The sequence below is a fragment of the Dermacentor variabilis genome, chromosome 1 (assembly GCF_050947875.1).
Source record: "Dermacentor variabilis isolate Ectoservices chromosome 1, ASM5094787v1, whole genome shotgun sequence".
Classification (NCBI taxonomy): Eukaryota; Metazoa; Arthropoda; class Arachnida; order Ixodida; family Ixodidae; genus Dermacentor; species Dermacentor variabilis.
The window spans coordinates 91,119,669-91,145,873 of NC_134568.1; the positions used below are offsets into that span (position 1 = coordinate 91,119,669).

At 43.0% G+C, this 26,205-nt stretch overlaps 2 protein-coding genes across 2 annotated transcripts in view; one reads left to right on the forward strand and one right to left on the reverse strand.

Moving 5' to 3' along the window:
* The window catches only part of alpha-Spec (alpha spectrin), a 174,954-nt gene extending 172,814 nt beyond the window's left edge, over positions 1 to 2,140 (reverse strand). The window contains exon 1 of the mRNA XM_075691147.1: positions 2,049 to 2,140. The gene's annotated coding sequence lies outside the window, so the exon portion shown is untranslated. The remainder of the gene's footprint in view (positions 1 to 2,048) is intronic.
* A 210-nt stretch (positions 2,141 to 2,350) lies between these two features.
* Positions 2,351 to 26,205, forward strand: part of dbo (Kelch-like protein diablo) — a 49,647-nt gene continuing 25,792 nt past the window's right edge. The window contains exons 1-6 of the mRNA XM_075691146.1: positions 2,351 to 3,027; positions 5,143 to 5,415; positions 10,566 to 10,724; positions 16,357 to 16,567; positions 19,272 to 19,455; positions 25,660 to 25,803. Of these exons, the coding sequence (XP_075547261.1) occupies positions 2,749 to 3,027; positions 5,143 to 5,415; positions 10,566 to 10,724; positions 16,357 to 16,567; positions 19,272 to 19,455; positions 25,660 to 25,803 (1,250 nt within the window). The 5' untranslated portion in view covers positions 2,351 to 2,748. The remainder of the gene's footprint in view (positions 3,028 to 5,142; positions 5,416 to 10,565; positions 10,725 to 16,356; positions 16,568 to 19,271; positions 19,456 to 25,659; positions 25,804 to 26,205) is intronic.

Consider the following 26,205-nt stretch of genomic DNA (forward strand, 5'->3'; position numbering starts at 1 on the left):
ACCAGCAGTTGCAAGGTCTGTACCAACTGGTTGTTATACCAAAAGCTCATCTTATTTCAGCAAGTTTAGTTTGAGGCCATAAAGTGTAAGTTGATTTGAATGAAATCTGTTGCATTTAAAAGAAAGTTATATTCTACCAACTGCTGGATGCAGAAATCTTATTCGAGGCATCAAATTATTTTCAATACTGTCGACAGTTGGTAAAGTTTTGAAAAATGAATCAAGTTTCCCAACTCAGACTCCAAACCGAAAGTATATCAATTCTGTAAACTATATCCATTAGCTTATCTTAAGTGGCAAAATGTGATGCAATATTTTAAAGTTTACACAACATTATTACTAATCACATGAGTTCTGTAAAAGCCCATAAATAAATTAGTGGCATATTTCAGAGAAGTGTATAAAATTTCAATTTTGTCCGCTTAACATCTCAATTTAGCTTTATCTATTTAAACTGTCCCAATATTATGATATATTTTTTTTAACTGGTGAAGTAAAATAGTTAGCTTGATGCTCCATTTTTTTTCAAATTTCCACAATCTTTAAAAGACTAATTGGCTTAGTAAACTGCTCCCAACAGTCGGCAGATTAAGATGTTTTCTTTTAAATTTAACAATTCTCAGCAAATTTGTTCAGTGAATGCTGGGCAAAATAACTGCTCCGTTCACATGTATTTAAATAGGGGATTCATAGATAAAACTTCCTCTTAATACACAACTCTCACCACAACTACTGCATTGAATACAGTAGTTCGAAGACATTAAAATGCAGACAAGCACCAACTTTCATATTTCAGTTGAAACGCACTAATGTCCAAGTTATACCTAATCTGTTTGCCGTTGCCTACACCAGCAACCGCAGAATACGCGACGACTGCACTGACACACCCACGAGAGAGAAGGCCGGGGAGGATACTCCCATCGGCGACATTCCTGTCGGCTGCCAGTTCAGATCTATAGCGGGTTTCCAACCGATGGCTTTATCTCCGGCCTTATTGCGGAGAAAAGCGAATAAGTTATTCAAACTAGTTTATACACATAAAAAAATGACTAAAAACCAATAAAATGGTAATTAAAGCATTGTGCAGGATAACGGAAACTACGATAAGCTGCAGCACCCGCTCTACTTTTCATCGATAAGTAGCGCAAGTTATGCGCTCGATTACAGATACGAAAATACTTTGGAATTCATACACTGTGTTAGCTGCACACATAAGCAACTTAATAAGATGATCATAAATCTGCGCGAAAACTATCAAACCAAGCGGAAGAGTATTTCTAGAGACACACCCCAAACACCGCAGCGTGTGCGATGATGCAAGCGATTAATGCATTCCACAAGACTTACTACCACTAGACCTTGCTTCAAAAGGCAGATCGTGTAAAAAACTTTCAGCTATTGAATTAAAACCGGATAAACTACAGTGTGGTCACGAAGACCGCATTTCCGCTGGGTAAGTTGCAGTGCGCCCAACCACGATCCCGGAAGACCGGCCACGAACCGTTACATGGTTCTGGCACAAAATAGCCCCTCCACGCTGTCAAACTAATCATTACCTTCACCAGCTGTTAATTTATCCCCTTCTATAGCTCCTTAAGGCTGCACATAAGAAAAATACACAGTTACAAGAAATAAGGATTCACAAAATGGAGCGCCAGGAGCGAAGCTTCGCTCAGCTACAGCTCCGTAACTTGCGAGTAAGGTCACTGCAGAGAGTCCTCGTGGATTTGACACACCCCAGCACCTCACCCGGACAGGAAAATTGATCAAGTAATACCTCTGAAAAGCTCACCGTGCGGGCAAGCTGTCGCCAGTATTATTTTAGGACAATAAGCCAGGTTTTTCATGCGGAGGCTCGAGTTGAACATCCTTGATCAGGGCGTTGCCAGCGGCACTGCTGTAATTTCTACAAACTGCACTACTGCTTCACGCTACCAATACTTATCAAGTTACTACTACAGAGGGACACACTATTTTTCATGCAAGCCCCCAGAACATGTTCTCAAATAGCGCAAACTTACTTTCGAGGGCGAACGTGAGATACCCACCGGTATTGATCACCGAAAAATGGCGACACTCGGCGAGGTCAATCCGCAGCACCGGCCGTGCAACGACGCTCAGTCTGGCGCCGAGCTTTTTTGGTTCTACTTCTTGTTTTTGCATGCGCCGCTTGATGACACTAGCTTCGCAAATCTACTTTCGATGACACATGATTAAATAACCTTGTAAGAAGTGCCTATTTTTATATTTTTAATGCAGTAAATGGTTATTTATATTATGTATTTGATTTTTTAAATTTATATGTCCTAACTTACAAACTGGAGCGATTGGCAACCTGTGTCTTGCTGATTTTGTAGTTTTGGTTTTCTTGCCAGCGATGTAATGCACTGGTCATGCGTGTGTTTTTACTTACTTGAGGGATGTCGCGACAGCAGTTTTATCGGCAAACAAAATATAAATTTATCTGATTTCTCTCGCGAGTTTTCTTTCTGTTAAGGTGTGCACGTACAGCTTTTGTTTCAGGTGTCAACCCATGCGTCGGGGCGCCGGAATTGTGAGGCGTTGACCTATTGCTCTTTTGGCAACCGTTCTAGCGAGGTTGGCGTAGTTTTATTCCTGAAAGGAAAGCCTTTCGGGCGTAGGAACTACATATGACGTGGTTTTATTTGATGCCGTGTTTTCAAGTCACCGAATGAACGCCAAAAGGGCTACGGAGGGGTGCGCTGTGCGATGTAAGACCTGAGGAATATGAACGATATTCGTTGCTTTCGAAGCACCATGGGCGAAATACTGCACACGGATCTGGACAGTTCAACGTCGCCCGCGAGGCTGGAGTATACTTCCGAAAAGCATTCTAGGCACACGCTCGAAGCCATCAATCTGCTTCGACTACATCGAGAGCTTTGCGACGTCGTTTTGCTTGTGGGAAACAGGAAGATCTTCGCTCATCGAATAGTTCTGTCGGCATGCAGCCCATATTTTCACGCAATGTTCACCGGTGAATTGGCGGAAAGTCGGCAGACTGAGGTAAGGCTTGCGGTTCCGTTACCTATGCAACAAATGTGCAGTGGGTTGAATTGTCAAACCACATAAATGTACCTTAAAGGCGGCTTTACTTGCACCGTTGTCGTCAGAATACGACATCTGAATACATATCCCTGCCACACAAGTAGTTTCGACCGTGTTGGAAACGATGTACGACACGCTCAATCTGATTGAGAGCTGCTACACGGCCAGTTAAATCGATCACGCATTGTGCTTCAAGCCCGCTTGAAAATATCCACTGTGGGACCGAAGTATTGTGGGATCCAAGTGCTGTTTATGGAGAAAACGGCTTGTCCACAAAAACGCAACAGGACGTTCACAACCATATACTGCGCGAAACAGCTGAAGTGCTGAACTGAGACTTCTATACTCATTTTATTAACCAGCTGCCCTTACGACGTGTGAAGTTGAGAAAAGTATACAAGAGGAGAGAGGTTAAAGGACTTGATCTTTGTAGTTGCATGTTCTTAATGCCAAAGATTATTTATAAATTAATTCATTTTATAGGCAAGCTATTCTAAGCTTTTCATTGCTGCCAATGGACAGATGGAGAAAAAATTATGCGGGATCGGCGAGCGCATCCCTAATTGCATTCTTGTGCTCTTGGCATCGAGGCAGGGCACAGTGGATGTGTGCCTTTCTGTGCTCGCATGCCAGCCAATTGAACTTTTGCAAACAGCATGTCATCAAAATAGCAAGCACTGCATAAGATAACGCTTGGTGTTCAGCTGTCCCGGTACGTGACAGCGCAGCATACGTGCTGCAGTCTGCTCATCGATGCAAGTGCCTAGGCAACTGCTGGAGAGGCGGTTTTCACATAGGGGGGCCGTTGATTGACCATTGATTATAGGTCTTTCTGTAAGCAGGCTGCGCATTGCATTCTTTAGGGGGGAAAGACACTTTGAGTAAGAGACTTAACAACTTCCTCTTATGTGGTCCAGTCCACAAAAATTTAAAAAAAACATCTTGCGGAAAAATAACTTTAGACGAGATGCTATAGATGTGAAAAGATCACTAGCTTTTTCTGACAAAGAATGGATGTTTTTGGAAAACCAAGCATGTGTTAGGGGTGATTGTAATCATGTGATTTTGCTTTTACTTCACTTCTACCTTTTCTTCCATAATGTTTAAAAACAGCGCAATGATGTATACCAGACAACAGAATAGAGGATGAGATACACACGGTGCTGTGTGTCCCATCCTCTATTCTGTTGTCCGGTATACATCTTTGCGCTGTTTTTAAACATTGTGGAAAACCACCAACTCGTCCAATCTGCCGTTCTTCTTCAGTAGCTTTCCTTGTTTGGTTTATTGTGGGATATAAATGGTACCATTCACAAGAAACCACACCAGTTTTCTGTCAACATTTGTCGTCATCACGTGTCACTTTGTCCTATGTCCTCTATTTGCATTGTTACTCAAGCACCATGAATATTGGCAAGAAAATATATGTTACTGTAGGCCACAAGGCAAAAGGACAGCCAAAGGGGCATCCGTGCAAACAGTTCAGGCACTAAATATATCGTACGTAACTGTGCCACTGCATGCAACTCGCCAGTCAGTTTTATTTTCGGCATCGTTTGGCCCCAAGCATCTTATGCATCTTTCTCAATTCTGACAACTTTCTCTCCAGAAGCGGGTAAATTCGCGGGCACAGGCGCGCAAAGGATGCACATGTACGATTACATGTCTCAACTCCAAGAGTTCACATTGTCAGAGGGCACAAGAGTGCACTTTGGCATACGCTCACAGATCCAACAAAATTTTGTTCCCATCTAAGTTGGCCAGTCTAAATTAACTATATTTGTTGCTAGTTTCTATATCTATTTTATGTTGAGAAATTGATACAATTAGTGGTCATCCATTCTACATTGCAATATTTTACCATTCTTTCAAGTTGCTTTATAGAAAAGCTATTGGTTTTGGCAAATGTTTGGTATAGTATTTAAAATAGTATGCTCATGGCTGAATTGCTAAAACCTATTTCTGATTGTGTTCTCCTGAATAGAAGCTGAAGTTAAGAATTTTCATTGGTCTAACTCTGCTGCATTTAGCGACGGCTTCCTTATGCTCATGTCCTCACTCCTTTTCATCTAGGTGACAATACGAGATATAGATGAACACGCAATGGAGCTGCTCATGGACTTTGCTTACACATCACACATTGTGGTGGAGGAAGGCAACGTGCAGATGCTGCTGCCAGCGGCCTGCCTCTTGCAAATGGCAGAGATTCAGGATGTCTGCTGCGAGTTTCTCAAAAGGCAACTGGACCCAACCAACTGCCTTGGCATCCGCGCATTTGCTGACACACATTCGTGTCGTGAACTTCTGCGTATAGCGGACAAGTTTACACAGCACAACTTTCAAGAGGCATGTTTATGGTTTCTTGCTTGTGGCCACTATACCCTTATCATGCACACACTTTAATTGAAGTGTGGCTTGGCATATGATCTGCAATATTATTACGTTATGAAACCCCAGTTTATAGTTACTAAATGGCCGAGAAAAGTTGCATGCGGTGCAGCATTTGCAGATGTTAACCCTTTAAAGATGGCACATATAAATACATGAAAACAATGTTTATTTTCTATCTAAATGTGCAGAACACATTTAAAATAAGCATAATTAATGAAAAGAAAAAGTATTTTGCGGAAACCTTTTCAGCAATAGGAGAAAAATAACAGGAAGAAAACGAAGTAGGCGGCACCCCAAGCCACCTATGACTTGTTTGGAATTTTTACAGATAGCTTTCATCATATGTGACCCATAGGTGTACATTTCATTTGCTTTACATCATATATGTGATACCACTGCAGCCGGATATCTTGCATCAGTCTCCTCTGATTGTGCTTTCAAAACAAAGCAATGCCCATGCCAGACTTCTTAATTGTACTGTGTTCCAGCTATAAACCAACAAATGACACTTGTGGCCTGTCATTCAGTGTTTGATGAAGACATTTAACCTTAAACTTTGTACTCAATACCGAAACTAAGCAAAGCAATAATTTTTTAAAATCTTGTACGTTGGGGGGGGGGGGGGGGGGGGGGCTGCAGGCAGCACTCGTCCATAAAGGGTTTACAGTGTATTTTGATGACGCTTTATTTTAAAGTTTATTTTGATGCTTATTGCATCTGTTAAGACATGTAAACTTTGTTGTAACGTATGTAGAAAGATTGTGATATTGTTTTTTAGACGCACTTTTTAAAGTGAATTTCAGTTTTGTATGTATGCCGTAGGTCACATTGTGTAGGTTGCTTATTTACCATTCTGCTGGGTTCCAGAGCTATAATTTATCAAATATAGAGAGGAGACAGATGGCGACTCCATAGATGCTGGCATGAACTGCTATGAGCCACAAGTTGATAACATAAAAGTGATTAGTTGATGCCACCATATTTTTGTTGATTGTCCTGACATTTAGTTCAATCGTGTTTTGTTCCATTTTCATACAAAGCATACTTGTGCAAGCATACTTATCTGTCATGCTCTAAAAAGAATAGACTAATGAAGATGCAGCGCACCCTGATTAACAGCTTCATGTGCAAAATTTGGCCTTGGCCCCTATCAGTGTGCCTGCTTTAATGTACAGTGTGGATCCTAGGTGGCACCTCAACTTCATACCATGAAAAAATTAATGAAACCACGAACAAAACATTGCAGCATGGCATGGATTGGACCTCTTTTGAAGTCATTGAAGTAAAAAAGCGCAGAGCAAAATTGGATTTGAAGATAGATTCAGGAATGTGGAATAGGCAGCTGGAGTGCACAAATATCTAGCTTTTGCTTGGACACAAAATGTTGGAAGAGATCAAGAAAGCTGGTAACCATGTACAGGCTAATTGGAAGTACAAGTAGGCAACCTGCAATAAGTAAAAGAAAAGTGAAGAAACGGAAATGGTAACTTTGATGCAAAAAATGGAAATAAAAACTGTCCATGAATATTTACAAAGACTACAAATAAGAAATAAAGAAAAATTTTCTATAACACAGAGAGCAGCGCCTTGCCTTTTGAGGTACAAGCTGGCTGCCTGAAGACAAAAACATCACAAAAGCAACTATTTGCAACAGGATGACACCTGTGCCTACTGCAGAAAAAAATCTGGAAATGACTTGGGACATTGTAAGTAGTGCAGTCAATCCAGTCAGAACTGTGGGGAACGTCCATCTTCCAGAAACACTGAGATTCAAAGCTAATGGGAAAATTAACTACTCAGTGTTGACAATCATCGTCATAATAAATTGTAAATCGTGTGTTGAGCTGTGCCATGGAAGGGATGTCAACTGTAGCCTCCATTTGTGCATGCTAGAATAAAATAGTTTGCAAGCTGCTGGAGTCGTTCTTGACACGCAGAAACCATACTCAGTCTCTGACTCTTGTCTCTTGTGTGCACTCGGGGCAAATTTCTCAAGGAAGAAGCCATGTGCTGAGCACTTCACATGAGTACTATCCATCTCCATTTTCAGCAATGGTACCCAGCTAAGCTAACATAAAGCTAAAACAAAGGCTTCCATTGGCTGCAGTAACATATTTTAATACCACCAGCACTTCGCTCACAATTGGCTGCCATCCTTGCATCACTGGGAGCATAAGAAGCACAAATGATTTTTCTTGAACTTGTGTTTTTCAAGAAATATGTGTTTGAATGAACATAGAACTCGTAAAACATTGTGTAGGAAATTGGGATTCAATTTTTTGGAAGCAAACAAATGAAATACAATATACCATCTAGAGTCCCTTTAGCTGCAATAACTCAGTGGTGTTTTGCTAATGAAAATGAGGTCATAGCTTTGATTACAGGCTATAGTGACCACATTAAAATTGGAGGGTGATGCAAGAGTACCCATGTGTGATTTTAATGCACATTGGTGAACTCCCAGTATTAGTTACTTCAGAGCTCTCCATAATGGAATCCCCCAAAACCAGGCATAGCTTTCAGACATTAAAACAGTCTTTCACCGCGGATCGTGTTTGATAAGTTCTCATAACTTGTGAAAACATGCAAGGAGTGTTGTAAATTTATGCATATTGCTTGCTGTCCTCTGTATAGTTTACTGGCTAGTATATGGGGTGCAGCAGATATTCAAAACCACAACAAAATTTGTTGCACCATTAATTCTGTGAAATGCATACATTCATCTAATGCTCTTGGATAGTCTTGTGGGGATTCAGACTCTCATAGACTTCAACAGCCTTTGTATATCATTTCTCTATTTACATTAAGATGGTAGCTTTCAGCATCAAGCACGAAATGGGAAGGCACGCTCTGGTCATCATACTTGTCACCGACCACATAAATTTGGAAATTGTAACATTCCTAAACATGGAAAGATAATTTGTTTTCGAAGTGAAAAATAGCTGCTGAACTCAAAAGGGCATCTGCCTTCTGTGGCCAAAAGGGAATTGTCAACAAGGAAATGGTCAGGACAGCTGACTTTGTCGTTCAAGTAAGATCATCACTACATCAATTAGAACAGTTTAAAAGAAAAATAGGTGTTGATATGCATACCATCAGGCATCCACCAAGTCCTACATCATAGAAAGAGGGCAGCTCATGATTGAGAGGAGAAAGTTCCTGCTGAACAAGCTCAAGCACCCTGAGCAGCAAGACATGCTGTAGTTCTATTGAGATGAAAATAGCTTTTTGCAAGATTAAGTAGTGAAGAGAAACGCAGTGCCAGATGGCTTTGTTCTAGCCACCAAGAATTTTCCACTGCTATGAAAACCAAGTTTCCATAATCTGCCATGATCTTAGCAGTTGTCAGCTGCAAGGGCCATATCATGTCGCTCCACTTGTTACCTTAAAGCCTCAGAGCCTGTGCTACTACACGTGTTGAGAAGTTCTGTAAACAGCTTTGGATTGAGCATGTCGTCTAAGGATGACCACATGTCTTACAATAAACCCTGCACACATGGCTTCAATGATGTAAGATTGGATGTCCAAAGTTTTCATGGCTACGTCACTTCTATAATGTGCCCCCTCCCCATCTCTCTGGGCTTAAACTCGATGGACCATTATATATGGGATGTAGTTAAAAGAGAGTCAAACTAGAAACATCAGAACAGCAAACACTCCATTTTGGATGCAATGACCAACTGCCAAAAGGACCACCTTATCAAGGTCTACATGAGGTCATGGGGCTGTATCGAAGCCATCACTAAAAATAGTGGTGTGATCGAATGAATTTGAATAGAAGAGTCTTGGTGAGCTGTGTACAAAGTTTGGTACATTAATAAAGGGAAAATGAGACATCCATCCGATTGCTACGATTGGGTGGATGTCTCATTTTCCCTTTATTAATTACTTCTCTCCACCTAGCAGATTTTTGCAGAACTATTACGGCAAAGTTTGGTACAATCACATTGCTTTTCACGAAAGGTTTGACAGCTTTTCATCACTAAAACATTTGTTCTCAAATATATTTCACACTCAGTATATTGATGGAAGGAACTTGGTCTTATGCTTGTTCTTTCGTACTATGATTATAAAGCTGTGTTCTGTAGTTGTAATAACTCTGGAACCATTCTACCTCCCTGTAGGCCATAAATAGAGTAGCCATGTCTGTATTTTCATATGGCATTTAGTGTAAAACAACCTAACTGTTTGGGGCAGAGCAGAGATTAAATCTGTTTTAACAAAGAAAATGTGTTTGTGTAAATGTGAATATAGTTAGTAAGCTGTTGGAAGCAGGCTTTGTTACAGCATTTGCCTTATTTTATAAAGGCTTGTGAACATGTTTTCTTTAGCTTTTTCATGAAAAAAAAAATAAGGAAGAGTAGATATGTGAGCATATTTGCATTGTGCAATTTATGTTAAATATACAAAAAACAGATGACGGGAAGCAGAGGGCTCTCAGTGTTGTGGCACTCTCAGTGCACTGCTGTGCTTGCAAAGGAAAAAGGTGGATAGGATTTCGTAGTCCTTCTCGAAAACTATTCTGTTGAAATTGAGGGATGGCAACTATGCACATTAAAAAGCTGGAGCAGAGTGGTTTGTTTTTACTAACATGAGTCGTACCAAGCTACCAAGTTCAGCATTCAGCCACTGTTTCCTCTTTTTGCACTGGACTTGCGTGTGCTGCAACATGGCTGTTTATGACATCTTACACGCAGATAGGGTTATGGAGGCATGTGCATTTAGAATACTTGGTGTGTAATCCTGCAGCAAGTGCTGTCCTAGTCCCTACAGATTTGTTTTATTCTAAAAATAACTTAAATTTCTGCCAATAAGATTAACTTTGGATTTGCAGCATTAGCACATATTTCTACCTTAGATATTGATTTGTATACTTATGAGAGCACTTGGTGCCCTTAACTGATGGGTCTTGGTTTGCTCAAAGATAAATGCTAGAACTTCCTGCAAAAATGAAAAAAGAAAAACAGCCACGCTTATACTGCCTTGAGACTTTTATTCCTTTTTGTACTTTTTAAACTTACTGCTAGATTGACACTATAATGTCTCGTGGCAAGTTTGATTTTATTTTTATACTATTTTTACCAGTGCCTTGTTTTACATTGCAGGTGATGGAAAGTGAAGAATTCCTTCTTTTACCAGTCAACCAGTTGGTAGACATAATATCAAGTGATGAACTCAACGTCCGGAGTGAAGAACAGGTTTTCTCAGCAGTCATGTCTTGGGTAAAATACAATGTTACAGAAAGGAGACAGAACTTGGGACAGGTGAGGCTGAAAGTATTCATTTGCCATTCTTCAGTCTGCCCAAAGGTTTAAGCTAATAACAAGAATAGAATTTACCTTTAAATGGACACTAATACATTTAATCAAGCAAAGATGGTAGATTAGTGACACAAGATGTTCAAAGCATCAGTTTTATCTGGAATAGAGCTTTCGTAAGTAGGAAAATGATGTAAACATAGGGCAGGATTGTTATCGCCACTTTGAAAATATAGTAAGCGCCCCCATAAATATCCCATATATAAATGCCAATTTGTAGCCGACCACGTGCATGCACATATATATATATATATATATATATATATATAGAGAGAGAGAGAGAGAGAGAGAGAGTGTGACGCTGGCTAACACTTCTAGGTGAATCTAGATCTACTAAACATAAATACCCAAGTTATTGGATGGTTTCATAGCCGTCGCCGTAGCACAATTGGTAGTCCAACACGTGTAATGCAGAGGTTGTGGGTTCGGCTCCCACCGGCAACACATTATCTTTTTATCCACTTTCGTTTCCATTTCTTTATTATTCTCTACATTTCAATTGCAACTGCAGCTAATTTGTCTATGCTTTTCTTGGTTTCATTGTCTGTTGGCTTTATATGGTCATGATTAACAAAATCGAGCCCCTCGGTTCCCCTTCTTCTCTCGTTTATTCATTGTGAGGGTCTCGGGTCTGGCAGCCTTGATGCCATTAGGTAGCATGCAAGGATTTATTAGCCACGTGCCCGCTCTCCTAAGATCACGTGTTACGTGATGCCATCTGGCAAAAAAAGGGATGCTCAACATCCACCTACCTTGGCTTTGAGTAGCACTGGCTAACACTCCTAGGGCTAGATCTAGTAAACACAAATACCCAGTTACTGGACAATTTGGTAGTTGTCACCGTAGCACAATTGGTAGTCCAACGCGTGTAATGCAGAGGTTATGAGTTCGGCTCCCACCGGTGACACATTTTCTTTTCATCCACTTTAATTTCCCCTTCTTTATTATTTTCTACATTTCGATTTCAACTACAGCTTATTTCCTCAGTGCTTTCCTTGGGTTCATTGTCTGTTGGCTTTATATGGTCATGATTAACAAAATCAAGCCCCTCGATTCTCATTCTTTTCTCGTTTATGTATATATGTACTATATATATATATATATATATTGCACTTAATGCAGAAGGAAACCTAGTTTGGGCCAATTTTACTAAAATTTATAACAGCTCAGTAGTGTTAAATCTTCCCACAAATAGCACTGTCAGTGCTATTAGTGGCAGCATGGTGTCATTTTCCTGGGGCACTGTCTCAAAGTAAGCAGCAGAATCCAGCAGAGCATGACCTTCAAGGTTGCCAGCACTGCATAGAGTCCCATGTAAATTTCCATGTTTGTAATGGGCAATTTGAATTGTGGAATTGTTAGGCTCCTTTGGTCACAATTTTTTTTGTGCTAAAGTTAGCCCTTAGCCTAAAACAAATGTTGCAAGCTTTCTAGAAGACTAATGCAGCAGTCTAGATAGATTCAGTCATTGCATTTAGTGTCTCTTTTAGGTCAATGGGAAGACATTTCATCCTGTAAAAACCTGTTATCTTGTCACTAACCATGTGTTATAAACACCATTAAGCATTTGCTAATTTATTTTAATAGCTCAGTAAATGTAGATACAGAAAAGTCAACTTTGGCATAAAGGTAGGGTACTTTAGGCATTGAAGGTCAGTCAATGTTTTTGCTCTTCTTTTCTCACCAGGACTTCTTCACTTGAGAGAAGGCAAAGAAAAGACAAGGAACAGTTAAGGAGCATAGGCTTTTGATTTACTAGGAGGGCTTAGATATAGGCTATCAGCTTGCCAGTCTCTCAAGGTGTATATCTTGGGAAGTAACATCATTCTATAGTAGCAACAACTTTACTTCATGTTGAAAGTAAATTGAAAGAGCAGAATGGGGAGTAAGACGGAAAACATGCAAAACAACACTAAGCCAATTCTGTATGTTTTTCTTTTTTTTTTTTTTTCTTGTCCCGTCATGCTGCTTCAATTCAGCCGTAATATCTTTCTGTAGTGTAGTATACTCAATGAGCATTTTATGAAAGCCTGAAAGTGAAACAACAAAAATGCTTATGTATTTGCAAATTATTTCACTCAGTCTACATGTCCATTTTCAGTTGAGGAATGGTAATTTTAATAGAAAAGAGACCACCATGGCGTGACGTTGTGTTCAACGTCTTAAGTAGTGTTCCCACGAGAGTCTTCTCCCGGGGATCAGGGGAGGAATCGTGCATGATGTCGTTTCCAGCGAACCTTCTCTTCCTCCCCCCGCTAGCACCAAGATCATGCACTGCCGCCGCCGCCGAGCAGATGCTCGTGTGAAGGCTGGGCAGTTCTCTGTCCCCAGGGATGGGGAGCATTTGCAGCTCTCGAGCAAACGCCCAGGGGGCCGCACCGCTTGATGAAGGTGCGGCACGGTGGTCACAGGGTGCATTATCCTTGCAGCAGAGAGGCAGATTTCTCCCTGCTGTGAATAACCCTTGATTTCCTGAAGATGTGTGACAAAATAGTAGACAAACCCATCACTGATGGGATTTGTTTGAACTTTGTCGCGTTTTCTGTCATATAGACACATTTCCAACGGAATGTAGTTACCCAGCCTTTACATAAAGACAAAAATGACAGTAGTTGCAGGTATTTAACTTTTAGTCAGCTGTGTGTTTGGCATTATTGGCAAAGCAAATGTGTGTGTGCGGGGGGGGGGGGGGGAGACAATGGATGGGCCGCCTGTCTCCCCACCATCCAATCTGCCTGTCTTCCATTCTGGCCTTACACGTAAGGTTCCTTACATGCTGTCTTTTCTTCTCAACTTACTAAAATTAAGTAAATAATTTTAACTTAAGCCAACACATAAAACATTGCAATGTTACTCATTCTTCTGTTCCGGCATTTTTGTGTGATGCCCATAAAAAAGAAGATTTTAAATGACAGGCGGTGCTTTTGGTATTCGAAACATTAAAGAAATATTTATACAGGTTACAGACATACACTTTGTTACTTATTACGTGGTTGACATCTAAAAGCTTGCTTCAAATGCATGTTATGTTTATTCTGTCCTGGCTTCAAAATAAGCTCTGGGGGTGTTGAAAACACTTCACAAATGTAGTAGTACAGAGGTTCAGCTGCTTCTGCACTGTCTGGCCTGAACATTTGCAGCAACAGTTGCCCCTCAAGATTAGTAGCACAATCATTGCCTACTCTACCAGCCCATCTTCTGATGCCTCTATCAGAGGTAAACATTACAAAATTTGTGTAGAATGGAACTGCACAGTTTATTTCATGTCAAACCTCTGATGCAGCGTTTAAATAATTCGCCAAACTTTTTGGTACTACCACACTTTCCATGCATATTATTATCATATTTCTCATTGCGGGAATCTGTGCCCATTACTGTGTTTTTGCGCAGTAAGCATCCTAACAAAGTGAGGGAATGCTGAACGATTTGGTAGCATGACACACAAGGGACTAGGAAAGAAGGGACAGCACAAGCACTGTGTCGTTGCTTTTTTCCTTGTACCTTGTGCGTTGCAATGCAAATTCATTGCTAACAAAATGAAGGAGGCAACATGTTTGTTTCTTTAATGCAATGTCATTCATTTTTTATGCAGTTGCTGATTAGAGTAGCCTGTTGCTGTATATACATTGCATTGGAAGGAAGTCTGTTCTGAGTTCTAAGAATTAATATGCTCTGATGATGGCATCTGGTTTTTGCTTGCATCACATTTGCATATTAAAGTTATATTGCCTCTTTGTTTCCACTCTAAATACTAAGTTATATATTTGCTTCACTTGCATTTCTGTACTTCTCTTTGTATTCAAATGTGTTTGTATGCTATATGGCCTTTTTAAGCTGTTTTGATACCCCTTCACCTGCCCCTCCCTCCCCCCCACGCACACTAGCACACACACTTTTTTATTAAGTTTTTCATAGGGGTTTTCCTTAACTTCTCAGAATTTTCTTAGTTCAAAACACTAAAGTGACAACAGCATGAAAAATATTTCCAGCACGTGTGCAGTGTGGCGTTACGTAATGTTGATGCATCCACCTCCTGTAACATGATTACAACGCTATATTACAGCCAAAATGTGCACAATGGGGTGTTCAGGGCTATCTAATGTACTCACTTCAGCTGGTAACTAGACCGAACACATTTCACCTGAAATTATACTGTGGTCATTGTGCAGTGTAAAAGGGGTACACCAAGATCAGCCAATGCCACACTGAAAACATGTAAAAAATATGTTCCATGCATTTGATACTTTATGAGGCATTCACACTAGCGATTTGCACATGTCGCATGCCCAACTTGGTCACAAAGTGGCGGTAGCAGTTTGTTGCTTTGGTTGAAAAGCAACTCTTTTTGTGCAGTAGCTCTCTTCTCAATTTTTCAGCTCTGCGACGTAAGTCGCAAAACAGCTGAACCAGTCAGCAATGTGTTGTAAGAGGATATTGGAATGTGCTAAAATTTCACATACAACTTCCTGAGTGCAGAGACACTCCACCACTGCTGCTTTTACTTTGCTAGGGAGTGAGCAGCTCTGGCTTCTCACTCCCTTACAACGCAATCAGCACCATCATGATACATTTTAAGACAGTGCAGTAAGATCATCATAAAAATATGCAACGAGAGCCAGAGAAGGACAAGTGAAAAGAAGCGAGCGAAGCATGTTTGAAACAAGAAACACAAATTCGAGCTCAGCTTGTTGGTGTGAATGGCAAAAATGTTTGCCTACAGGAGGTGAACAAGATGCAAGTGGACATGCCCCTATTGGTGACCCGTGTTTTCTTTCATGCTGTGTAATCATAAAAGTGCAAAATATTGTGGCACGAACAGGCATAAGAGCACGAACATAACCCATCCGAGGTGGCACCTCATAGATCATGCTTGCCAGTGTGAACGTCTGTAGTCTTGTGTTGCTCCTTGTTCAGCAGTCACAGTGAGTCGTGCGACCTGTGTCTGTTGTCAATGTGAGTGCATCTTTAGTTCTAGCTTCATAATAGTCAGAGGAGTTGCTTTAACCTACTATGCATGCGCACAAGAGCATTTGGCTTTATACCTAGCAAAACAAGTTGGTTTCTAAGTAGTACATTTGATGGTGCATTCTTTAGCTCCGAGCATAAGGTTAAGCCATGTACAATGACCTGCATTGTTATTCAAACAACTTACTTTACGCTTACCAGTGCCTTGTTTACACTGAAATTTTGCGACGGCTTTGTATTTTTTGGTCTGCATTGTTCAGTAGAACACTTTGTATCATTGTTTACCTGATTCCTTGGGACTCTTAGTTTCTGGTGGACAGCAAAACCAGTCCACAGCTCTGCAACAGCTCGCTTTTCTGATGGTGAGGCCGTTTATGATGCTTTTTCATTTTCTTCTGTGTGAACCAGACAAGCAGAGGTGCCAAATGTATTATTGAATATGTAGACCAAAAGATGCATTCTTGTTGCAAAATTTCAGTATGAATAAAGCTGGAGTAAGCACAAAACCTTCTTGTAAGGTTGAGAGAATAAAAATGCTGTGTATTGGTTAGGCCTTGATGCAACCTGTTGAATAGTGGCGCTAAACTTTAGAAGATGCTGCAAATTCTTTCAGGTACTTCAGCATGTTCGGCTCCCTTTGCTCAGCCCAAAGTTTCTTGTGGGCACAGTGGGCTCAGATCTTCTCATTAAGAGCGATGAAGTGTGTCGCGACTTGGTGGATGAAGCCAAGAATTACCTGTTGCTGCCCCAGGAAAGGCCACTCATGCAGGGCCCACGCACTAGGCCTAGGAAGCCTGTGCGTAGAGGTGAAGTCCTCTTTGCAGGTAAATAAAGCTTTTGTGTTTATTCTGTGAAATTACTTGTGAACTTGTTTTCTGGTTATTTTTTCTTTCTTCCTCTTTTCCTTCTTTGTTTAGGGCATTACTTTTTCCATTGAAATTAACCTAGCTACTTTGCTCAATGCCGTGTCAGTTATGTGTACCGCATCATTCTTCATGGCCAGTGTTACATTCATGTCCCATCTGCAAAAACCTGCAGGCCACTGTGAATGTGGCTGGAGTGGGCTTGTACCAAAGCAGCTGTGCTGTGCCCACCAGCAATCACTGGAGGCATGTCTACAGACCATGAGGATGCGTCGCTAACCCTTGTCCTATTACTGATGGCAGATTTGTGGCAGACAAAGACAAGACGGACAAAGCGCTGATTTTTAACACTTTGTCCGCCTTGTCTTCTTTTCGTCCAGTGTAGGTTTCACGATGTAGTTTAAATTATGAACGTAGAGGTTTAACTTTGTCGGTGAGACATGCAAAGACATTTATGTGCAATAGAAGAGACATTGATGAAGGATGTGGACACACAAGTGCTTCTGTGTGACAACTTAGTGCGTCTGTCTTTTATTGCACTTGAACATTTTAGCATAGTAGTTATTGAAACACTCATGTGGCAGATCTGTCGGGCTTATAATCATGTAGTTCTTGAATTAATAGCATTTAACTAGCCCTTTAGTCGATGATGCCAGTACCAGGTGTTATGTGGCACAAGGTAGATATGATCTGTAGAGCCAGGCATGACAACTGCTTAGGTGTGCCAGTGAGAGCAGCTCATATTGATGCAGAAGCTGCATTTGCCTGCTAGGAAAGGAAGAAGCACTGGTATGACCAGAGTAGTGTTGAGTAGTGATAACATCATCAAAAATGTGAACAAGTTCCATCACCCAGCCTTTAATAGTGCATGTTGAGATAATATGTTGTATCTACAAAGCCCAATGTGCTACTACTTTGCACTTATCACCACCAATAACGTGGAAAACATTGTGAACACAAAACAGGCACTTGCTCTGTTTGTGAACTAGCAGACACCTCGGACACTGTCAGAGAGGGTCTGGGTTCTGCCTCACTTCCGACATTGTTTTTCAGTTTTGGTACCACAAATGTGATTTTTTCTAGCTTCTTGTGGTGCATTCACTTGCACCTTCCACATGAAATTTTGCAGAGAACCTTTTTTGTATCTACACTATTAAGGAAAAGGCTTTTGAAGCTGTGTGAAATTTTGTTGCAATTGGCTTTTATATCAGCAGGTTACCAAAAATTAGTTTGTGATGGGAATTTGGGAAGTACAAATACTTAAGTAAGAAATTAGTCATCTGTTTTGACTGGGAAAGTCAAAATCAAGATTGCAGTGTTCACATTATGAAATTGTCTTGTTGGCAGAGGTTAGGAACAATTTCGATGGACAAAATATGTTGTTTTTCCTATTATTAACATAATGTCTTTGTGGTACAATTGTGCCTTACACTCTTGCTGTTGTTTTTATCATGTTACTTTTTTTTCTATTTTGTTTATTCTTGTGATGTGCAAAAAAAATATTTCTCTCTGATGTGGTGTGCTGTCGCATAGGCCACTAGGCTGTTGGCAGCCACTGGATAATAAAATTCTGTCTGTCACTTGTTTATGGACAGTTCTGACTTCATGACATTGTGGCATCTTTTTTAGCATATGTGAACTTGAACTGTGGCACATATGCCATGTGATGCACATACGCCATGCGACACACTTGGAGGTCATTGCTGCCATCTTTTGTGAGGCTAACTCGAGCACTTACCACTTGCCTCTTACCAGTACTCTTGCTTATGTGGTGCAGCCAGCCATAACCAGGCTACCCTATTCGTGAAGTGTATGCACCACCTGATAAGTGCAGCTGGGCTTTAAGCAATAGGATGGGGGTGAAAGGCACCCTCTTTATCATATATAACTGTACTGCTGTTGAGCACAGTGCCACTGCTCATGTGTTAGACTGCTCTGGCACAGCAGTTTGTTATAAACTCGACAGTGTTGTGAACTATAACAGCATTTATGGTGATCATTCAGTGTCTTATCACAGTGCAAAGCTGCACTTGCTTGAGTGCAGGCTTGCTAAGTTACAGAATCTTCTTTTCAGCAATTACTTTGTGAAAGTATCTCACCCACTCTAGCTTTGTCTTCGTTCCCCTGTCGTAACCTTATTTTGCGTCTGCCTCATAAGGCAAGTAGCAGTGTGTTTTATGAGCATTATGGGCAGTACATGTTTTTCGTTTACCCTGGCTGCACTATTCATGAATTAAATACATGGTCAAGTAACTTAGGAGAGCAGTTTCTAGTTACAATAACAATGGCTTTAGCATTATAACTGCATTGGTTCATTAGTACTTTCATTGTTCATCTGGTGCTCTGTTATGGCAACTAATGGGCAGTACCTCAGGCGGTGCTTGCATTGGTGCAGAGTTAAATAGTTCTGTCTGTATTATCATGTAGACAAGACTTATCCTTGTTAACAACATCACTCAAATGTTTTATGGATTTGATTACCAGTGATCTGATATAACTGAAACTTTTCTGTAAATAAGCTTGTGCAGATTAGAGTTTAAAGCAGCCCATCGTTCAGAAAAATAGTGTTGGTTAAAAATTAAGTGTTGTATGCTTTCTTTTGTCTTAGTACACAAAGCACTTAGAAGTTATTTTGGCCTATTTAAAGTCATTTATTCTCTTTCAGTGGGTGGATGGTGCAGTGGCGATGCTATTGCCAGTGTGGAGCGCTATGATCCTCAGGCTAACGAGTGGCGAATGGTGGCACCCATGAGCAAACGTCGGTGTGGTGTTGGTGTTGCAGTGTTGAATGACCTTCTTTATGCTGTTGGTGGTCATGATGGCCAGTCATATCTTAACAGCATTGAACGGTTAGAATTTTCATGCTTATTGTATTATTGTGCTTTTCATGGTGACTTAAAATGGACAAAAAGTGACTAGAAAAGTAATTGTATTGCTCTTGTCGTCTGTATGCACGATGAAATGCATAATTTGTAGCATTGGCAAATTGCATGCTAACGAACCATTACAAAATTTTGAACAGTGAATGCTGTACTTTTCATTCCAGTGGGTAAGAAAAGATACTTGGTTTTCTTAAAGCAATGTTACATACTGCAGCAATGTGCCTGTGCTAATGTTGACCTAGCAATAATTAAATTTTTTTTGCTGCAGCTAGTACTTACGTTAAAAATTAAGCACTACAGCACCAAATGTGAACTGTACTGCAGTTGTGGTCAGTAGGCAGAGTGATGTGGGCACCGCCCCACTGCACCGTAGCCTTCTCAGTGCAAGACATTGAAGAAAGAGCGGGAGCACCGCGAATGGGGATCAAAGGTGATCTTTGATTGCTGACAACTTTGCTTCTATTGAACACGTTGAAGTGCTTCTTGCTGCAAAGTATTTATGAAATAGTCTATTTTAACTTCAAATGCATTTCTCGACTTCAAAAAAAGTGTCTCAGGGACCTTTTAAAAATGCACTGTTGTTCCATTGGCTTTTCTAACAAAATGCCATTTTATGCATTGAAGCTTAGAAATTACTGGAATGCCAATGCTGCACAGGGATGCTACCGCTGCTCCAATTGCACTGAACTGTGCTGAGAGGCGAACTCTGCTACATCCTGCTACATTTCAGCATAATATTGGAAATCTTTGCCTACTCTACACCGAAAGGGTTGCTTACAATTTCAAAAAACTGAACTATGCCCTCAAATGCAATTTTACTGCACCACCTTAAGTGGCATGACGTGGTCCAGCGGCTGCATTAGCTCCGTGGTGGGCCGAGTCAAGGGATCGTACTGTTGTTTCTTCCGTGGGTTGCTGTCTATATTCAATACCTTCCACACCGATGCGTGCGGGATGCTTAGGCAACGGGACAACCTCGATATTGTGGCAGGAACGAGCGAACGCACTAGTGCTGAGCCAGATCCCGCGCTTCTGCATGACCAATGTAAAATGGTGACCGAAGCTTCAGACGTATGGTGTCTCGCTCGATTTTTCGAACATAATGTGCACATTGGCACAGACATGGCGGCCATAAACAACTTTTTCACTATTCAATTTGTCGTCTATCTCCCACTTTTCTTGGTGTGGCGATTTCATGGCGTTTGAATGGTGGTATATGGCCTCTACCAAGAATTTGGTTGACTCAACACCAAACGACAACTTTCACTTCTGGATACTGACAAAGTGCCTCTGGTCGAGCCTTGCTGTATCGTATACGGCCGTGACAAAAATACGCTGCCAGCTGACGTGGCGGGCAGGTCGTCGTCGCGAGATGGCGTCCTATATGTTCGGACCAGTAAACCTCTACGTTGATTAGGCCTGGGATTATGGGATAGATTGGCGGCCGGAAGCCGAGATTGGGACTGTAGGTGACATGCCAGCAACTACTGCGAATGCTTTGCGAAGTTTGCTTTTGTGCTTACTGGATGGAATGGTGAAAGCTTGTGTGTAGGCATAAAGCTCCAAACTGAATTCGCTGATCACAGCCCAGTCTGACAGCCTTACATGTGCACAGTCAAAGGTCATGTGCTTATATCTGCAAATCATGATGGTGCAGAATGCACATCAAGCTCGGTGACGAGCGAAAGTGAACCATTCTGGCAGTGTTGACCATCACAATATTTCAAGTAGATTATTGTTAGTAAATCACAGCACAGGGAAGAATAAGTAAATACTTCACACCACTGGTGGTACAATTTTTCAAAAGAGTGCTCCATCTTAAAGGATACATTTATAGAAGCAAGACCACGCTGAAGGTTTTCAAAACGCTTCCGAAGTCTGCACATAGCATGTCTAAGTGCTTCCGTGCTTTCTTTTTTAAGCACATCTTAGGACACCACCGCTTCGTCGCAGACCACAGTAAGGACTGCGATAAAAGGAGGAGTAGGAGGGGGGGTCATGTTTGGTGTTTGACTTTATGAACCAGTGACCACTTACTGCTTTCACATACATTGTCCACTGTAAAAGCCCCATATAATATAGCTTGCACTTGCATTCATAAACCTGCTCTGAAAGTCCATTTTACTGCTCCGAAATGGGTTAGGCCAGTAACATCGCTGCACTTTCTCACAACCTTTGGGAATGCATGTCTCGAAACTGGTGTCATCCTCAGAATTTGTTCCAAGTGGATATCACTTTAGAAGTCACTGGCTACAATTTGTAAATTGCAATATAGTAGAACCTCGTTCGTACGTCTAAACAGCGAGAGAGAAACATACTAACCGGGAAAGGCGTATAATCCGAAATTTAAAAACATTTTGCCGGACTCAACTGTTGTTGGACATCTACGCAACGCGAAGTGTCGCGCGGATCATTGCGGCACGAGACGCCGACGCGCGTCGAGCTGGTGGTGCTCCGGCGGCCCGAGACGCGTTTTGTTTTCCTATTGCGTGGGGTTTTAAGAGGGCAACGGGAAACCGAAATGAAATCTAGCTGGTGGGCGACGCCGGATGCCGCCGAAGCGAAACGTGATGCCCACATGGCGCCGCCTGCAGCAGGGAACAGAGATGCGTTTGGATTATATTGCCTACTAAAAGCGTGCAGTACGCTACCAATGGCACTACGCACCACACGCTATAAAACAGATAGGTATAAAGATGCTTGTCGCATTAGGTTTGGCGGCAATAGCTGTGAATGCGGCGTACGACGACCCGGGCGGAGATTTGCTGATACTAGAATATAAAAGTGTGCGCGCCGTCGTTTTCACGTGAGACGGGCGGCTATATACTGTTCTCGATCGCGCGCGCCTCGCGCCTTTTCTTGTTCACAGGAGATCTAGCGGTTCAAAACGTATATGATCGCAGTCTGCAGCAGTGAACAGCGGCGCGTTCCGGTTATCGCCTATTAAAAGCGTGCGCTACACTTCTGAAGGCACCACGCGCTGTGAAACAGATAGGCGAAGATGCTTATCGCAATAGGATTGACTGTGGTAGCTGTGAATGCCGCGTGCGACGACTCCGGAGAAGATTTGCTGGTACTGAAATGAGGAACTGAGTGCGCGCCGGCATTTTCACGTGAGACGGGCGGGCGAGTATTGCGGTGAAGCTGCCGCTGCGGGAAGTTATAGCCTCGTTTACATGAATGCGACAGTGGCGCATCGCATTTCCAGCGCATCGCATTCACGTAAACAGCGGTAATGCGCTAGGAAGGCGCATCGCATTTAAGGCGAGGGTAGATTTACGGGCGCGAGTCCACTCATGCGTGTGGCGCGGCGTTCTCGCGAGAGTTAATGCGCTACATGTCAACGGCGTCGCATATCGCCTTAAATGCGCTTGGAAATGCGATGCGCTGGTGTCACAGAGTGCATGCCCGCGTCCCTCTCGGGATGGCCGCCAGTGTCGCCCCAGCTACAGCGCCGCTTGCACGGCGATGGGGAGAGAGCGCTCCCCATTGTCCCGAGCTCGCACGACCTGTTTGGTCACGTGTGTCGCCTGAGCGCAGCGAAGGGACGAGGCGGCTCGGCGAGCGTGAGAGCGGCTTGGAAGACGGAGCAGGTTGGTCGTGCGCCAGGAGACAGCTGAAGATGTGGTCGGCTGGCTGAAACCTCCAGGCCGAAGTCTTCGCCGTTCGACCGACAGACGGTGCAAGTCCGTCAGGATCTTCGGCAGCGAGGTACCAGCAGCCCGACGCTCTTCAGACTGAGATCTCGGCAAGCACACCACAGTTAAGCCTCGTGTTCCAGCCCGCTCTCAAAACTTTCCGCCGGACTGTCTTTTTTATCGCATTTCATCTTTCATTTATTTATCCATCGTGTGTTAATTCTTGTATGTTCTATTAGTGTAGTGTTTGCCCTATTTATTGTCGCGTGTATTTTTCATTTGTGTCGCGTATTATTTTTGTTTTTCGCGAGTCTTAGGAGCTCCCACGTGGTGGGCTTAGTGTCGCGCGAGTGGCGTCAGGGCATGCGTTGTGTGACCCGCACGCCTTCCGCGAACTAGGCCCCACTGCTTGTGATTTGTATGTTTCTTTTTTCCGGTATGTCTGGCGCATGATTTCATTTTATTAAATTGAGTGTGTGTGTTGTACGACGTCGCCTCCCGTCTCATGCCTCTGGTTCACGGTCGATCAGGCGTGGACCTTATCGCCGGTCAGCAGTCGAACCCTCACTAAACGCACGCGGGGTGGGTTTGTTGTCGCCCCATCCCCTCCGGTTCGGAGAGTGCGACTAGCTCACCACCAATCTTTGACAACTGGCGTCCGCACGACAGGACTCGCTGACCGCGATCTTCCGTGACCATGAGGCATAGCGGGCGGAACAGACGCGTACCGCCGAGAGCGGGAGAAAGCCGAGATATGGCTGATGCACTGATCGATGAATTGGAGCGCATTGTGGCCGTCGGGAGGCAGATGGGCCTTGAGGGGCCAGCGCTCCGGGAATTTTTGCATGACATGCGTTCCAAAGAGGAGGCGGATCGTTGCGACTGCAGGAAAGCGCGAGCGCTGCGACAACGCGAGGCGGATGGGTGCGACGCGGCATGGTCTTCCCAGCGCGTCCTCGAGTTGGAGAGGGAAATTGCGTTGTTGCGCGCGAGGGAGGGCCGTGTCGAGAACATTCGTAACACAGAGTGCCTGCCGGGCTCGACCGCCGCTGCTGACCAACCTCAGCCCTCTGGAGTGAGCCTTGTTCAGGGTTGTGCCCAGCCCAAATCCTGCCTCTAGCCTCAGCCCTTGGATACCGGGGCCTTCGAAGCAACTGTCGCGGACGCCAACTTTTGACAACTGTCGCGGACGCCAGTTGTCAAAGATTGGTGGTGAGCTAGTCGCACTCTCCGAACCGGAGGGGATGGGGCGACAACAAACCCACCCCGCGTGCGTTTAGTGAGGGTTCGACTGCTGACCGGCGATAAGGTCCACGCCTGATCGACCGTGAACCAGAGGCATGAGACGGGAGGCGACGTCGTACAACACACACACTCAATTTAATAAAATGAAATCATGCGCCAGACATACCGGAAAAAAGAAACATACAAATCACAAGCAGTGGGGCCTAGTTCGCGGAAGGCGTGCGGGTCACACAACGCACGCCCTGACGCCACTCGCGCGACACTAAGCCCACCACGTGGGTGCTCCTAAGACTCGCGAAAAACAAAAATAATACGCGACACAAATGAAAAATACACGCGACAATAAATAGGGCAAACACTACACTAATAGAACATACAAGAATTAACACACGATGGATAAATAAATGAAAGATGAAACGCGATAAAAAAGACAGTCCGGCGGAAAGTTTCGAGAGCGGGCTGGAACACGAGGCTTAACTGTGGCGTGCTTGCCGAGATCCCGGTCTGAAGAGCGTCGGGCTGCTGGTACCTCGCTGCCGAAGATCCTGACGGACTTGCACCGTCTGTCGGTCGAACGGCGAAGACTTCGGCCTGGAGGTTTCAGCCTGCCGACCACATCTTCAGCTGTCTCCCGGTGCACGACCAACCTGCTCCGTCTTCCAAGCCGCTCTCACGCTCGCCGAGCCGCCTCGTCCCTCCGCCGCGCTCAGGCGACGCACGTGACCAAACAGGTCGTGCGAGCTCGGGACAATGGGGAGCGCTCTCTCCCCATCGCCGTGCAAGCGGCGCTGTAGCTGGGGCGACACTGGCGGCCATCCCGAGAGGGACGCGGGCATGCACTCTGTGACAGCTACTGTCGCATTCATGTAAAAGCTGCTTATGTACTGTTCTCGATCACACGCGCCCCGTGCATGTTCTTGTTTACGTGATATCTAGGGGTCGGAAAAGTATTATACAATCGCAGTTTGGCAACCTACAAGCATTGGTGCCGGAAAATCAAGTTTTCCTAGAAAGCAGGAAACGGTAAAAAATGAGCTTAACTCTATTGGGTCATTTTTTTGTGTTCTCGATTGCGAATGTTGGCGCCGGGAAAATGTACGTAACCGGAACGTATGAACAAGGTTTTACTGTAATTTGACTTGTTTGCATTTGGATTTATGCTGAGAGTATATTTGACAGGCCCTTTGGCCATGAATGAAAAGCAATCATGGTTTGTCATTTGCACTGTTATCTACATTGAGAGTTCTACTTGTATCCTTCTAAAACAGCATTTTCAACTTTTGTGTAGGTATGATCCCCAAACAAATCAGTGGTCAAGTGATGTTGCCCCGACAAGCTCCTGCCGTACAAGTGTCGGAGTGGCTGTACTTGATGGTTACTTATATGCTGTGGGAGGTCAAGATGGCGTGTCATGTCTCAATTTTGTTGAAAGGTGCGTATGCTACTAGGACCTGCTTGCATGACACATTTTGTTAAACTTGATGAGTGTGACGAACATGTGATGATAGGTTCAAGAGGGGTGAACTTTGGGCCAGTTGGTCCTACATGATTAAAGATGTAAAGAGCCATGACTTCAGACAAGACGTAAGACAACCGTTCGTCCTGTCCACTTCTTCGTCTGAAGTCGCAGTTCTTTTCATCTTTAAAATGTGATGATAGTTTACTGAGCACCATTTTCATTCTTATTTGTTGTTTACTGCTTCTGAGTAACTTTCACACATACAAGGTGTATTCATAGCATCTATTTGTGTGCATTTATAAGACCAGTAAGACAATGTGTCATCAGGTAAGATAGTATTAAGGAAAGCAAGATACAAGAAAGCAAGAATGCACC